This window comes from Candida albicans, chromosome 3 (assembly GCF_000182965.3).
Source record: "Candida albicans SC5314 chromosome 3, complete sequence".
NCBI classification, from domain to species: domain Eukaryota; kingdom Fungi; phylum Ascomycota; class Pichiomycetes; order Serinales; family Debaryomycetaceae; genus Candida; species Candida albicans.
The window spans coordinates 487,483-504,482 of record NC_032091.1 but is presented as its reverse complement, the minus strand read 5'-3'; the positions used below and the strand labels follow the sequence as shown (position 1 = coordinate 504,482).

The window sequence follows — 17,000 nt, the reverse complement described above, 5'->3', positions numbered from 1 at the left end:
GAAGAATACAAATTATTTTTTATAAAAAATTAAAAGGGGAACTATGAAATATATATATATATATTAAGGATTAACAAAATAGTACAAATATCATTGATAGATTAATGTATGTATGTATGTATGGGATATATTTTGTTGATAAAAAGAACTGAAATTTTTTTTTTTTTGGGTTTGTGCAAATTGATTTGTTTTAGATAAAAGAGCTATTATAATTAATTATGGCAAAATCTAAACTCTTCTTATTCGAAGATTTCTAAAAAGCTCGGTACTACAAGTTAACAACCTAATGACAATATCATCATCATCATCATTATCATCTTTAACAAATCCTATAACTTGTTATAAACTTCTCCTATATTCTTTTATCAATTTTTTCTTGTAATACTCGTTTCAAGCTTTTAAACCCATCGCAATCAACAACAACAACTACAAGGTGAAACTTTGTTTAAATAGAGATGACCTTCTTACTCTTAGATGTCCCCCCCGGATTCTATAAAAATTAGTATAACGCAATTACATATTGTTTCTTTTAATAAGCCCCTTTATTATTCGCTTGTTTGAATACTTTAAAAACATCTCGACAGATACATTAACAGTGATGGATATTGGTTTGGGTGAACTGAGCACTTTTTTTTTTCGCAATAATTTAATTCTATTGTTAGTAAGTGTATCCTGCATATAGTATTATAGATAACGAATATATATGCACAAACTAGGCAAGAAAAAAAAAAAAGAAATTTATATCTTCAACGAGTCATCTGCGACCTGCATAGAAGTTAATCCGACCAATTAACTGTTAGGATTATTGATAGGATGAAATAGGGAGAGACCAAGGAGAGAGAGAATGAATTGATTAATTGATAATGTATGGTTTGAGAGAGAGAGAGTGAATGTGTATAATGCCTTAAAAAATTATCTTACTTGTGCGTGTGGATTTGTTGGTTCCCCTTAACAACAACTAAATCTACTATAGTAGTTACCATTCATATTTCCATCTTATCATTAACAAATTAGATTCCTAGATTTTGATTAAGAAGAAATTTCATTATTAATGTATATATATGTATGTAATTATTGTTTTTTTTAGCCCCACTATCATTCAAGAAAACAACATTTGTTTCATTTCCTTCTATAGATATCACATGTCAAGATTAAGACAGGTTTTATTATTAAAAAAATAAATCTACAATTTCAAAACGCCTTAATTTTTAATGGGATTCAGATTCCTTTGATAAAAACCTGTATATATATATATAGAATCCTGTTTCTGTATAACCTTTTGTACTCTTACTGGTGATTCCGCTGTCAAATACTATTACTTTTTTTCTGACTCAGTTCTAAATATTGCTTTTAGTGTATTATACGGGATAACTATTCCGTTACAACCCGACCCAGTATCTATTCATTTGCTGTTACTGCGCCGCCGCACCCTCTCGTCGTCTCGTTCCATAATTAATCCGACACATTATTATAGTTCATACATTTAACCCAACCAAATTAACTCAATGGAGTTGCAAAAAAAAAGAAGAACAGTAAAATGAATTATAAAAACAATAATAAACATATATTTTAAAGAGTATGTTTGAACAGTAGTATAAAGTGTATATGTATCTGAATACAAAAAACAAAAAAAAAACCGAAATAAGTATTAATAATAAAGAGAAAGTAGCTAACTAAATCATCAATAATCCAATCATCATAATTCCAATAATCCAACTATTATCACCATTCTTTAACCCTAAACTATTTGCATTACCTTCAAAAGTTATTGGTATATTTATAGTTGGTATAATTGTAGGTGTAGAACTATTAATGATTAACGATGAACTCAATACTGATGAACTTTCTTTCTGTTGTGGTGGTGGTGGTGCTGTAGTAATCGAACTAGTTTTCATAGTGGTAATTGAATCAATTGAATATGTTAATGTATTGGTTATAGTTAACGTTGTAGTGTCTGATGAACTGATAGCATTGGTACTGATTATACTAGTGCTTGATATCGGAGTTGTTGAATGTAATGATTCAACATTACCACTAGTGGTAATAGTAGCATCTTTAATTATTTCTGAAGTTTTTGGATTACTATTGGTACCGGTGACTTTTTCTGAAGTGATTGAAGTATTATCAATTGTAGTAATTTCACTCGTATTTTCATTAGCAGTCGATGATTCAGTAACTGTACTAACAAGTCCATTCAGACTAGATTCAGTAGATGGAGAAGAAGTGGTGCTAGAGGTGCTAGAAACACTCAGTGACACATAATCGGGAACATTAACACTAGTGACAATTGACGAACTTGAAAAACCGTTACTTGTTGGTGAATTTTCAGTTGTTGTTGTTGTTGTTTCCAAAGAACTAACAGAAGAAGAAGTAGTCGATACATGTGTTTGACTGGTTGACGGAATAGAATCACTAGACTGCTTAATCAGGGTAGAACTTGATGATGACATGACTTCAGGTTCACTTGAATGATAGCTGCTGCTAGCAGATGTCTCAATTGAACTAATGCTAGTTGAAGTTGATTTGTTTCCTATAATTGAAGAAGATGTGCTTAACAATATTTCTGAACATGAAGAACAATGATGATCAACTGTAGTAGTACTAGTTGATTGGAAAGTAGTTGAAGTTGTAGTACCATCAGCAATATGATCAGATTCAATCAATGAAGACGATGACAATGAAGCTGGTTTTTCATTATCAGAAGTGTGTGACAGCGTTAAAGTTGATGTTGTTGTTGGACAAGTGACTATCGTATTAGTTTGAACATCAATTATAGTTGTAGTGAAAATATGTGTAGAATCATTTGATGTTGTTGTATATAATGATTCTGTTGTTTTTGATGTAGTTTCAATAATTGTAATTGACGTTAATGGTGTTTCTGTTGAGACTGTTGATATTTGGTTATCATTTGTTAAACTTGACTTATCAGTTGAAACAGTTGATTGCAGAATAGTTGAATTTGATTCAGTCAATAATGATGTTGAAACACTTGATGATAAACTTTCACTACTTGAATATGATGAGCTAACAGGAGTGATAGTTGGACATGTAGTTATCACAATTGTGCCTATATTAGTTACCGTTGTTGTCATTTCAAAAGTTGATTCATTAGAAGTTATAGTATAAATTGATTCAGTAGTTGTAGAAACAATAGACGTAAATGTTGTTGTTGTTAATCCCAGACATTTACCACTAGCAGTGGATTCCACCAATGATAAAGTAGACGACACTGATAGTTCCAGTAAATTTGATTCAATAGTTGGAATTGATTGTTGACTAGATTCAGCTTTTAAAGATGAACTATATTCACTAGTTGATGACTCATTGGTACATTCAGGACAATGAGTAATAATCACTGTAGTTTTTAATGTTGCAGTTTCAGTAGAAACAATAATTGATCCATTTAGTGTAGTAGTATGAATTTGTTCAGTTGTAGCGGTAGGAATAACCTGTGTTGTTGTAGTAGTGGCACTATTTGTGTTGGGACAATTGATACTTGTATTTGATGTTAAATATGTCGATAATTGAGTTTCAGTGTATATTGTTGTATTCCCATTGACAGTAATTGTTTCAATTAGTGTATTTGTTGAAATGTTGGTGATTGTTGCTTCACAATTTGTATCTTGGCTAGTTATTGATGTAGATAAAACTGTTGTGATTGGAGTAGCAGAAGAGATGGTTGTACTTGATGTTGATGTCACTGGCAACGATGATGATAACAAGCTTGAAAATTGATCGGTAGTAGACAGTTCAGTGGACGAGCTTGGTTCATAAGTATTGGTAATTTCTTCACTACTGGAAGGCTCATCAGTGTAGGAGGAGCTTTCATTTGTTGTAGTTTCACTGAAAATAGAGCTTGTCAAAACAGAGTTATTAGATATATCTTCCATACTTGATGTTGCTTCAATGGTGCTTGATAGTGATTCGGTTGTAAACAGTTCGGCAAAACTAGATGAAGGTTCAGCATTTGAGCTAGTTGTTGATTGGGTGAAACTAGATGACAATTCTTCCCATGATGAAATACTTGTGAAACTGGACAGCAATTTAGTAGTACTCAATGATTCTTCAGTTGAGATTGAGCTACTAGTACATGAACCGATGGAACTAGATGAAGAAGGTCCAATACTGGAAGATTCTTGAGTTGAAGTAGAAAATTCAATAGAAGAACTGCTTGTTTCTAAAGTAATACTAGTATCCAAAACTGAAGTAGTGGCAGACGGTACAGAACTTTCAGATTTAATACTTAAAATTGTAGTTGATGGTTCTGGAGATGGTGTCTCAACTGGTTTTGGTGCTGTCGTTGGTGGGACAAACGTTTCACTGCCAGTCAATGTGGTTGCAAAATCATGATCTGGGCAGGTCACAACTAGTTCATAAACAACAGAAGTTGTTGTTTGAGTTACTATTTGAGTTTCACCACCAACAGTACTAGTAACATAATCAGTAATTATAACAGTTCTGGTATTTTTGTTCTTTATGAAAGTATAGTCTCCTGTTATAGTAGATTCAGAATTAATATCAGTGTAAACAAGTACAATATGAGAGTCGGTCGTAGTAAATGTATTAATTTCGGTAACTGTTGGCAAGGTTGTAGTGTCCGTAACAGTTTTGGTACTAGTTCTAAAAATTAAGCTTCTCGAAGTGGATGATGAAGCTGAAGACGATGAAACACTAGAAGCATCTTTACTTTTGGTGCAAGATTGTCCACAAGAAGTTAATGTTGTTTTTTCGGTACTAGTAGTAGTCACCAATGTTGAAATTGTTGAATCAAGAAGAATTGTCCAAATAGTAGAAGTACCATCAACCGTAACGATTACTTCGTCATTATCACAATCTGAACAATAATTTGTTGCACCAGAGGTTGCTTCCAGATCTAAATAAGCATTTCTTGATAAAGAAGTAGCATCACGTTTTAAAACAGTATTTAATAAATATTCCGCATCATTACCTGTATGGGCGTGAGTGGTTGGCACAAGCCTGATGATCCATAAAACAAGTAATAAATAACTGGCAAACATAATTTTCTCAGCAAGTGTGGGTATTCTAGTGAAATAGTCTTGAATTATAGTATTTCAACTTTTCCAAATCCACAAAACAACCAAGAAAATTAATGCATATATATATAGACATAGATCATTTTCTATAATGCTTTTAATTTAACTTTCAAAGGAACATATTTTGAAACAATTCTTAACACGGAATATAAATGGGAACTCTAAAACAGACTAATATATTCTTAAAACTAAAAAGATCTGTTATTCATAACCTCTGGTTAAGTTGAAACAAATCAGTAAGAAACTGCAATAACCGCAAAAAAAAAAAATGAATATTATATAATTCGAGATTAAAATCAATACTAATCATCTTTTTTCAAATTTGTTTCAAAATGTATAACCAATCTTCTAGACTCTAATTCTGCAAATGAAATAATAAGTTCATGTGAGGAAAGATCTAATTATATTTTTGGAATCTGTAATTAATTAATTGTTAAAATTATTATTAAATCTTGTTTCATAACTGTCTTAAAAGGTTTGTAATAATTTAAATGGATGTTTATTTCGCATTAAATAACTACTTTTGGGATATTAATGATTATCAAAAAAAGAGCAGAATTAATCAACATTTGAGTAATTAGTTTATACTCACATAGCAAGTTGAATGAAATACCGAGTGTAAGTGTGGTGGTGGATCTTTGTTTAAGTATAAATTGAGTTGATTTTGAAGATGTTTTGGGTGGAAAAAAAAATATCTAAAACGATTGAGATGATTTTTAACATGAATTGCATGAACACACCACACCACACACACACTTCCTATATTATTTAACGATGAAACAAACTAAAAAATTACACTTAAAAAATTCTATGTACATTTGAGGGTATGGTATTCTAACTATTTACATGACTCTTCAAAATACATCTCTATATACTATCTATCTTCTTTCACATTTAGTCTCTTATTTTGTTTTTCTTCATATTTTTCATAAAAATGGAATATTTCAAAACAAACTTCAATTAAAATCAACCAAATAATAATCCATTCTAATCTTGTCCCCTTTTTTTCATTCAATACACTTAAAAATGCTCGTTGTTCTTCAGTAGCATAATCTAATTTTCTATTCAAGATTGATATTCGAGAATTAATATCTAAAATTTTCGATATACTATAATAAATTTTTTCTAATGTTGGTTCACTCCAATATAAATCTGGGGTATCAATTAATTCACTATAAAGATTTAATTTCCCTCTTAATAAAAATAATTGACCCGTGATTTTTAAAAATTCATGTTCAGTGGTGGTGATTTGTTTCCCATTAGCTAATATTTCCGAATTTTTCTTAGTTAAATGTAGATAATCTTCCAATTGAGTTTCTAAAATTGATAATCTTGTTGATCGAGATAAACCAACGGCAAATGCGGCCATATCTAATAATCTTTTTTCCATAGTTGGACCTTGTATAACCATGATTTCTCCATGTAAATATGATGTACCTTGATTTAATGGATCTTGGGGTAATTGTTGTTTTAATTCTATCCAATCAATTTCTTCACTTTCAAAAGCATCAAACTTATTTTCAATACAATCATCTTCTAATATTGGTAAAAATTGAACAATTTCTTCTTCAGTTAAATTCCATCCAACTAATGTACCATTGGATAATATCATTAAATTTGTTGTCAGAGTCAGAATATTTATAACTTCTTCAGGTATCACTATTTGATATTCATATCCTTTGATTTGAGTTAATAATTTATCAAAATCAATCGAATCTCCAACGGTGACTGATGTAACTATTGATAAATATTTTTCCAATTCTTTAGGGGATGGGGTCTCTTGTCGATTGGCATTTAGTAATGATAAGATATAACTAGCTGATTCATGTTGGAATTTCGAATCATCGGTACGACGAAGTTTTTGAGCTCCAATTTTCTTCTTGGGGATATTCTTTGTGGCACGTTTAATGTTGGTCACCGACACCGAAGGTGGAGAAGAAGTTGTAGTTGTGGTTGTAGTTGACGATGAATTGAACCGATAGAAAGGTAGTGGTCTCGTAAATCTCACTTCTTTCAAGCATCTACTTAATGTGTTAACTCGTAGCATAGTAGAATTAGGGAAATTCCTTAAATATAGTGCCAATAATTATCTAGTGTTTACTTGCGTCCTTACTTCTATTATCGTAAGATTGTCTTATTTTTATTGGAGAAACGTTTAGTGTAGCCAATTAGTAGTAATTCAGCCCACAAGAAAAAATTCTCCATGGTACACGAAAACACTTTGTCACGTGATGCATTGTTTTTCACGTATGAAGAGATGATATCATTATTGGAAGCAGGAGGAAACTATTGTATTTGCTTAATCCCCTTATTAAGATACCGAAGACCCAGTCATGGTCAGGGTCACAAAAATGACATTAAAAATTGTAATTACGTTTATAAATTGTTTTATAGGTGTAAGAGCCCGATGGAACGAAATTGTCTATTTTTAGAAGTCCAGGCTTAGGTCTGGTGTTTATTATACAAACTATTATAAGAAGAACTACCACACCAAAGCTTGCCATGTCATTTTTTTTATAGTCTATAATATTATTATTGTTGCTATTACGAGTGATGAACAATAAAAATAAACTAGGGGTATTATGTTCATCTCTAATGACGTGTCGTTTGTTCTTTTTTTTAGTGTAGTAATAGAGAGTTATGCTTGGTCACTTATAGATGAAACATTTTGACGACAAGATTGGTTTTGGGCCCTTTGAAGAAAAAAAAAATAGCGTTTCATCAGGATACGATGTGGTACAAATCAAAAGAATGTTCAGTTCTATGCTCTTGGCCAATGGTCTATTGGTAGAACAAGTCACACAATTCTTGTTCTCTAAAGAAGCCTAAGCCATTCAAATGTAGTTTAATCGTAAACAATTAGAATTTAACGCCATATACGAAATTATAAAAATAATTCCATTTAAAATGTAACATTAAATTAGTCAACAACCACAACAACAATAGGCCAAAACAAAGCCGAAAAAATCGTCAATGAATGACCTTGAAACTTTAACATCTAGTGCTGGGTCATTCAATTAAAAATGGCAACATTGTAACCAAAATAGAAACAGAAATAGAACAGATTTTAATAAAGGAGTACTGCCTACTACTAGCATCTCTCTATATTTTTGTGGTATACAAAAATCCCAACTTGGAATTCAATCAAATGTTTTTAATTTAACCATTTTAGGCAATGTGATTGATTCGACGGAAAAAAAAAGAAAAAGAAAAATTTCACACACCAAATTTTTTTGTATGGGCGGGTGTGCGTGCGTGCGTGCGTGTGTGCATGCGTGGGTATTACGTGTCATTTGAAATGTCCCCTGAAACAATTCAACACAGTAATTCTACCCACCACCACCAAACACTAACAACAACAGTAATAATTTTACAAATCAAGTTTGCAGAAGCTACACGTCAAACAGCTAATGACATCACGTGGGCAGCAGTAGTAATAGTAGAGAGAGATCAAATCAAATATTGTATGGGTAAAATTAGTTTTAGCTGAAAAGTGTCCAAAAATAGAAACTACTATGCAGGATAGAAGAAAACAAACACAAATATAAAATAGTAGTACGGTGAAATTTTTTTTTTTGGAGGCGTTGTCCGTTAACCAACATACACATTGTATATCTCTCCCAAACTTATACAGTATATATACCAGTTTGAAATATACTACTTGTCTCTCATTAAGAAACATTTCAAAAAATATTTTTCCAACAAAAAATTTTTCCATTTCTTTATATTCTTTCTTTCTTTTTACTTCCGATATCATCACTTTATTTTGTTTTTACTTATTTCAAATTTCAATATTGAATTCAATTTTCACTTTGTTCATTGATCTTTGAATTATATATTTTTTTGGGAAGAATCATTAGAATAATAATATACATATATACATTCGCTTTTTTTTTTTTTTTGAGAAAAATCAATCTTATAAATCATGTGTGGTATTTTTGGTTACGTCAATTTCTTGGTCGACAAGAGTAAAGGTGAAATCATTGATAATTTAATTGAAGGTTTGCAACGATTAGAATATAGAGGTTATGATTCAGCAGGTATTGCTGTTGATGGGAAATTAACTAAAGATCCTTCTAATGGTGATGAAGAATATATGGATTCTATTATTATTAAAACTACTGGTAAAGTTAAAGTTTTGAAACAAAAAATCATTGATGATCAAATCGATAGATCGGCCATTTTTGATAATCATGTTGGTATTGCTCATACTAGATGGGCTACACATGGTCAACCAAAAACTGAAAATTGTCATCCTCATAAATCAGATCCAAAGGGGGAATTCATTGTTGTTCATAATGGTATTATTACTAATTATGCTGCTTTAAGAAAATATCTTTTATCAAAAGGACATGTTTTTGAAAGTGAAACTGATACTGAATGTATTGCTAAATTATTTAAACATTTTTATGATTTGAATGTTAAAGCTGGTGTTTTCCCTGATCTTAATGAATTGACTAAACAAGTTTTGCATGAATTAGAAGGTTCTTATGGGTTATTAGTTAAATCTTATCATTATCCTGGAGAAGTTTGTGGTACTAGAAAAGGTTCTCCATTATTGGTTGGTGTTAAAACTGATAAGAAATTAAAAGTTGATTTTGTTGACGTTGAATTTGAAGCTCAACAGCAACATCGACCACAACAACCACAAATCAATCATAATGGTGCCACTTCAGCTGCTGAATTGGGCTTTATCCCAGTGGCTCCAGGTGAACAAAATTTAAGAACTTCTCAATCAAGAGCTTTCCTTTCTGAAGATGATTTACCTATGCCAGTTGAATTCTTTTTATCTTCTGATCCTGCATCAGTGGTTCAACACACCAAAAAAGTTTTATTTTTAGAAGATGATGATATTGCTCATATCTATGATGGGGAATTACGTATTCATAGAGCTTCGACTAAATCTGCTGGGGAATCTACTGTTAGACCAATTCAAACTTTAGAAATGGAATTGAATGAAATTATGAAAGGCCCCTATAAACATTTTATGCAAAAAGAAATTTTCGAACAACCAGATTCTGCTTTTAATACTATGAGAGGTAGAATTGATTTTGAAAATTGTGTTGTTACCCTTGGTGGATTAAAATCATGGTTATCTACAATTAGAAGATGTAGAAGAATCATTATGATTGCTTGTGGTACTTCATATCATTCATGTTTAGCCACGAGATCAATTTTTGAAGAATTGACAGAAATCCCCGTTTCGGTTGAATTAGCTTCTGATTTCTTGGATAGAAGATCTCCAGTTTTCAGAGATGATACTTGTGTATTTGTTTCTCAATCGGGTGAAACTGCCGACTCCATTTTGGCTTTACAATATTGTTTGGAAAGAGGAGCTTTAACTGTTGGTATCGTTAACTCTGTTGGTTCTTCAATGTCTAGACAAACCCATTGTGGGGTTCATATTAATGCTGGGCCAGAAATTGGTGTTGCCTCAACTAAAGCTTACACATCTCAATATATTGCCTTGGTGATGTTTGCCCTTTCTTTATCTAATGATTCTATTTCCAGAAAGGGAAGACATGAAGAAATTATTAAAGGTTTACAAAAAATCCCTGAACAAATTAAACAAGTTTTGAAATTAGAAAACAAGATCAAAGATTTATGTAATAGTTCATTGAATGATCAAAAATCTTTATTATTATTAGGTAGAGGTTATCAATTTGCTACTGCTTTAGAAGGGGCTTTAAAAATTAAAGAAATTTCTTATATGCATTCTGAAGGGGTATTAGCTGGTGAATTAAAACATGGTATATTAGCATTAGTCGATGAAGATTTACCAATTATTGCCTTTGCCACTAGAGATTCATTATTTCCTAAAGTTATGTCCGCTATTGAACAAGTCACTGCTAGAGATGGTAGACCAATTGTTATTTGTAATGAAGGTGATGCTATTATTTCTAATGATAAAGTTCATACTACTTTAGAAGTTCCAGAAACCGTTGATTGTTTACAAGGGTTATTAAATGTTATTCCATTACAATTGATTAGTTATTGGTTGGCTGTGAATAGAGGTATTGATGTTGATTTCCCTCGTAACTTGGCTAAATCAGTTACTGTTGAGTAATGAAAATGTATGATGTCTGTGTGTGTTTTTATTAGTTTTAAGAGTCTGTGTGGAGTGTGTCAAATAGAAAGGTTAATTTGGTTCTAGTGTTTAATATATATATAAATAATATCATTAATATTGTTGTAGGAAGCTTACAATTGCATTGAACGTTTAATCTCTTAAGGGGGGGGCTCTTGTAAATTCAAATTCAAAATTTTGTCAGCTAGTATAGACGACTCTAGCACAATACAAGGTTCTCTTAATCTTTCCTCTGTTATCAGACTACCAAGTATTATCATCATCACCACCAGGGTCAGGCATATACATATACTCTCCTTTGACGCCTTTGTCGTCTTTCACTACTACTATGTAAGTTTATATGCTCAATTAGAAATACAAGTTATTAACGTAATTTGACTATTACATATTTTCCTTAAATAATTATAATAAATATATTTATCACTAGATACAAGAACATGTAAATATATATATATGTATATATACACGTGTGAAAGAATAAACAAAATAAGAGAAATATACCAATAACCACAAAATAGCCCCATAGGAAAGGGAGTTCAATCGATTTTGGCTACCATCACCACAACAATTTTGAATTAAGCCAAGATTCTTTTTCATTCATCCAACTATTCTTGGGGGAGCGGTCAAATCATTTCTCATTTCTCATTTCCTGGTGAAATATTGGGAATTACCTAAAAATGCAGCAGTATTATCAAATACTGATTCACCTAAATTTAAATATTTTGTAGCATAATATTGTACATCTTTATTTTCAATACTATCTAAATTGGGAGTTATTCCAGTAGTACGTTTAACTCCTGCTAAAAATCCGGAAATTAATACTAAATCAAATGAAATATGAGCTAATCTGCCAATCATTTTAAACATCTAGCTAATGGTTATATGGAATATAAGAGGGGGGAGGAGGGAGGAGGATACGTATTATATGTATTTAATCTGTTAAAATCCTGTAAGGTTGGGGTTGACTCTATCTTTTTGAGGATTGTAGATAGGATTCGTCTCTAATAAGTATCAAAATTGAACAGCTAATCAGAACTTGATATCTTTTATCCGAACTTTAAAATCAAAGAATAGTAATACTTTTGATGAAATCTAATCAAAAATCAAAAGAAATGTAATGGGTTGTTTAGTTTTTGTGTGTGTGATTTCAAATTTTTTTTCTCTTTTAGTTATTTGGGCTGTTCTGTTGTTGTTTTCATTCTCGCTTGATTTTGCATAATTGATAATAAGGATGATACACAATTTGAGTTTGAGTTTGAGTTTGGGTTGACTTGGTGATAAATTATGAAACGGGGGGGAGGGGGGCGAGCCTACACGGCCAAAAGAAAAAATAATATTTGTCGTGTACTTTTATTTATTCCGGGTTAACATTATAGTAGTAACAGTCTTTTTTTTTTATTATTATTATTATTTTCTTGACCAAAAAAAAAAATTATAGAATTAATCAGACAAAGAATATTCAGTTGTTTTTCTGTTTTCCTTGATATATGCATTCGTTTCTATCAACTATTGACAGGTGAAGGATAAACAGATTTGTTATTGTAAACTTGGGTTATATTCATACTCCTAAATGAAATGACTTTTTTTAATTTAGGTAGGTTTACCCAATAATCATAGTCGATATTATTAGAAAGAAACCCATGTATCTTACATTCACAAAGTTTGCATGATTTCAGCAACGGGCATAAGTATATTTGGATATATAGCAAGTTATGAAAGTACTTGGTGCTTTATAACTAAGAAAGAGCAATAGTTTGGAGAATCTTTTTGGGCATGTTCAAAAACTGGGTCCTACTTCCATGAATATGATGGCATTAAGTCACCAACTAAATGTGAATTATACTTTTATGAGATTGGTTCAAATAGAATCATCATAGTTAGCGCAACTACACTTGTTATCGACAACATCATCGGCTCGAGGTTTCAACAGATGAATATGGAAGACAAGCTGAATCTACTGATACACGCAATCAGTAAATAACGGCTTAACTGAAAACAGTATTTGAGTGTTCTTTCCTTCAGTTGGTACTTTATTTTCATATTGGGTTTACTATGCGTCATGGTTTTTTGAGTTTGCTGGTTTGAGAGGTTGCCTCCGTTTGTTCTTTTGTTACTCTTATTTTTTTTTTGTTATTGCGTTCTTATTTTCCCACTGTAAAAATCTTTCCTACATATGTTTTTTTGATGCTATGAGTTGATAATATGGGTTGTTTTGGATAACATGTTACTTTAAAAGACATCAATTGGTTAAGATGGGTTTGGATTTGACAATATGAGGGGGATTTCAACAGGATAAATCTCTACTTTATTGTTTTGAGCACTACTACTCACCACACTTAAGTCACTTCAATTTTTGCCCTGCTAGCAAAAAATTACATTGAAACATTTTTTCTTCTGTCTCTCACAATTCATTCATTCACTCACTTTTTTTTCCTTTGGTTTTTTTTTCATCAAAGTCATTATTTTCCCATCATATTCATCAACAACAACAACAACAATATCCCCCAATGTCAGATAGATATAGACCAAGAGGCCCTAGAAACCCACAACGTGGTGGTTATCAAAGTCGATCATCTTATATACCTCAACGTCGAGACAATCGTAATAGAGATAGTTACATTCCTTCTGGCCCAAAAAGGCTGGCAGAGAGGGATAACTATCGACCTGACAATGACCGATACCAACAACAAGAGAATAGACCTGCATCATCAATACCACATAGAGAATCACCATCATCGTTATCTGGTGCAACGGCTCTGCATCCATCACCCAAAGGGCCAAGAGATTCTTATGCATCTGGAATGAAAAGACCGTTGCCTTCGGGACCAGCAAGCTTCCGGAAAAGACGTGATTTCAATTCTAACTCCAACAGAATACCAATTCCAAAGGGACCAAGACAGGGATTTAATGAGATGGATGGTGGAAATGGAAATGGCAATGGCAACGTTGATAATTATAGAAGGGCAAGACAACCAGAGAAACAGAAATTATCCCTTGAACAAATTTATTGTATCAAGACGACAAATCGTCCCAATATATATCAAAGAGTTCTGCAAGTTGGTGAAGGAACATATGGGAAAGTATATAAAGCTCAACATAAATTAACTGGAGAATATGTGGCCATGAAAAAATTACGATTAGAATCAGAAAAGGAAGGATTCCCCATTACGGCAATTCGAGAAATTAAATTATTACAATCATTTGACCATGCTAATATTGTTGGATTATTAGAAATGATGGTTGAATATAATCAAATATATATGGTTTTCGATTATTTGGATCATGATTTAACCGGGTTATTAACTCATCCAGATTTACAATTACAAGAATGTCATCGAAAATTTATTTTCAAACAATTGATGGAAGGATTAAATTATTTACATAAAAAAAGAATAATTCATCGTGATATTAAAGGATCAAATATATTATTAGATAATATTGGACGATTGAAAATTGCTGATTTTGGTCTTGCTCGTACAATGAAAATAGTGGGTGCTAATGAAAAACCAGATTATACCAATCGAGTAATCACCATATGGTATCGACCACCAGAATTATTATTAGGGGCCACAGATTATGGACGAGAAGTAGATGTATGGGGTGTTGGTTGTTTATTGATTGAATTATATTGTAAAATGGCAGCATTTAGAGGTATGGATGAAGTTAGTCAATTATGTCGAATTTTTAATATTATGGGGACTCCAACTTTACAAAATTGGCCCGAAATTGATCAATTACCATGGTTTGAAATGTTGAAACCGAAAATTAACGTCAAGAGTAAATTTGCTCAAAAATATAGTGAATCAATGTCAGTACCAGCATTCAAATTAGCTGAACAATTATTACAATTAAATCCTAAATTAAGACCTACAGCTGAAGAAGCATTAAATCATGAATATTTCCAACAAGATCCTCAACCAAAACCATTATATTTTTTGAAAGATATACAAGGAGAATGGCATGAATTTGAAACTAAAAAAAGAAGACGTGCAGAAAGGAAAAGAATAAAAGAAGAAGAAGATGCTCAATTGGCTGCTAGTAAAAAAGCTGCTGCTGCTCCTGCTGTTGCTTCTGCTCCTGCTGAGGCAAGTGCAGTAAATTCCATAAAGGAAGAAGTGGATTCTGTTGATGCCATAACGTATTCTGAAAAATTAGTGAATGGAGATGACAATAAGAATAGGTCAAGTGAAATTGATCTGAAAATTGTTGATAGTGTTGAAGAGCATAATAAAATGGAAGAGAAAAGTCTTGATACTAAAACAACCTAGTTAAGTCTGATCAGAAACGAAAAAAGTGGTTCGATTCAAAAAATAGTTTCATGCATGATATATAACTTATGTACGAAATAAATTTGTATTATAACCAAAGACTGTTATGTAAAATGTATAAGCACCAAACGGATTTATTGAAAACTTACAGATAGTATGGCATACTAAATAAGCATCAGAACGAAATAATGAAAACTCTTAGACCAATCTCAATATTTATTGTACTTCACATTATCTTTTCTCTTTCTTCTTGGGTTATAGTTTCTATTCCCTATAGAGTTCTCAAAATGTGTATTAAGTTGTTCTTGTTCATGATATATGTTTTCACAATTGGTGTTTTATCCAATAATAGTCCAAATTCACCTCCATCATTCATGAAACCTCTTGATCAAAAACTATTGTTTCCTTATACTACTATTTTCAGTAAAGCCATTAATAATAGATCAATAATTGAATGTATGAAATTATCAGAATCAACTTCATTTAAAATAAAGAATTGTACCATTAAGGGAGAATCTCAATACACCAGCAATGGTACTGGTAGTAGGAGTATTAAAGATAAATCATGTTTATGTTATTATATTAAATTGATACAACAAGAATGTGAAGAATTGAATTCTGATCAATCTTGGCAATTACAATTATTACAATACCCTGAATGTTTTTCTACAGGATAAAATATTGATGTTTAGTAATAAGATGTTTTAGTAGAATTTTTTTTTTTTTTTTTTTTTCATTTTGAGTGAAATATTGCAACCAAAAAAAATTGAATCAAATTCATTATCAAGAAGTTTTAGACCAAATAACAATAAAGTTTGGAAACCCTTCCCCCCCTCTCCACCCGTTTCAAAACTAATCAAACTTTTTTTTAAAGAAAACCCTGAAACGCTATGTTTCCAATAATAATTATCTTAAAGTTTAAAAGTATCTGTTTCACTTGCAACAGTCAAACTATTGAAACTCTAATGATGAAACATCTTATTTTGGTTGTAAAAATTTATTCATCCCCCTTTGATTCCTACCCTTAATCAATAATAAATAACCAATCACCACAACAAGCAACCAATTGATGTTTTAACCCAATAGAGATAAAAAAGAGAGATAAATTGAATTGACAACATCTGTTATTGTCAAACCATGTTTTAATTGAACGCGTCGATTATGCTATGTAACTTGGAGATTATCTCTTGGTTACCAATTCAGTACCACGGCTTGTAAGAATACCACGGCATCAATTTGATTGGATATAATTGTACATCTTTCACATATCTTTTTTGTGGTTTGATAACTTGATAGTGGTTAGAATATTATATTTTCTAAGAATTCTACAAATACCAAGAATTTACATTCACGCTTGTCAAATTGATTATTTAACGAGACTCAAGGAGAATAACAGAAAATGCAAGAATTGCCAAATGGGTTTTGTGATTCTGGTATAATCTGCAAGTTTTCTCTCGTGTGTTCCTTTTTCCTTTACAAACTACATTTACAGGAGATTAAGAATATCAAACAAAAATACAATAAAGGCAATTTAATCAATGCTTTTATTAATTGTGTTCATTCCAACAATAAGTTATAGAAATAAAGTAA

General features: G+C 31.4%; 6 protein-coding genes across 6 annotated transcripts; 3 read left to right on the top strand and 3 right to left on the bottom strand. All coding sequences in view use genetic code 12, as the record gives it.

Annotated features, from left to right (window-relative positions):
• Positions 1–1,673: 1,673 nt before the first annotated feature.
• On the bottom strand, positions 1,674–5,018 carry FGR23 (Fgr23p; the record flags this gene model as incomplete). Its single annotated transcript, XM_716602.2, has 1 exon — positions 1,674–5,018. The coding sequence occupies one exon, from the start codon at positions 5,016–5,018 to the stop codon at positions 1,674–1,676; it is 3,345 nt and encodes a 1,114-aa protein (XP_721695.2).
• Positions 5,019–5,928: 910 nt separating this feature from the next.
• On the bottom strand, positions 5,929–7,101 carry CAALFM_C302290WA (uncharacterized protein; the record flags this gene model as incomplete). The annotated part of the gene is made up of 1 exon (XM_716603.1): positions 5,929–7,101. One exon carries the CDS (start codon positions 7,099–7,101, stop codon positions 5,929–5,931), a length of 1,173 nt encoding a protein of 390 aa, XP_721696.1.
• A 1,878-nt stretch (positions 7,102–8,979) lies between these two features.
• Positions 8,980–11,121, top strand: GFA1 (glutamine--fructose-6-phosphate transaminase (isomerizing); the record flags this gene model as incomplete). Its single annotated transcript, XM_716604.2, has 1 exon — positions 8,980–11,121. The coding sequence occupies one exon, from the start codon at positions 8,980–8,982 to the stop codon at positions 11,119–11,121; it is 2,142 nt and encodes a 713-aa protein (XP_721697.2).
• A 663-nt stretch (positions 11,122–11,784) lies between these two features.
• Positions 11,785–12,009, bottom strand: CAALFM_C302270WA (uncharacterized protein; the record flags this gene model as incomplete). The annotated part of the gene is made up of 1 exon (XM_019475296.1): positions 11,785–12,009. One exon carries the CDS (start codon positions 12,007–12,009, stop codon positions 11,785–11,787), a length of 225 nt encoding a protein of 74 aa, XP_019330841.1.
• A 1,640-nt stretch (positions 12,010–13,649) lies between these two features.
• CAALFM_C302260CA (cyclin-dependent serine/threonine protein kinase) lies at positions 13,650–15,410 on the top strand (the record flags this gene model as incomplete). Its single annotated transcript, XM_716605.2, has 1 exon — positions 13,650–15,410. The coding sequence occupies one exon, from the start codon at positions 13,650–13,652 to the stop codon at positions 15,408–15,410; it is 1,761 nt and encodes a 586-aa protein (XP_721698.1).
• A 188-nt stretch (positions 15,411–15,598) lies between these two features.
• Positions 15,599–16,087, top strand: CAALFM_C302250CA (uncharacterized protein; the record flags this gene model as incomplete). The annotated part of the gene is made up of 1 exon (XM_716606.1): positions 15,599–16,087. One exon carries the CDS (start codon positions 15,599–15,601, stop codon positions 16,085–16,087), a length of 489 nt encoding a protein of 162 aa, XP_721699.1.
• Between the last annotated feature and the right edge of the window lie 913 nt (positions 16,088–17,000).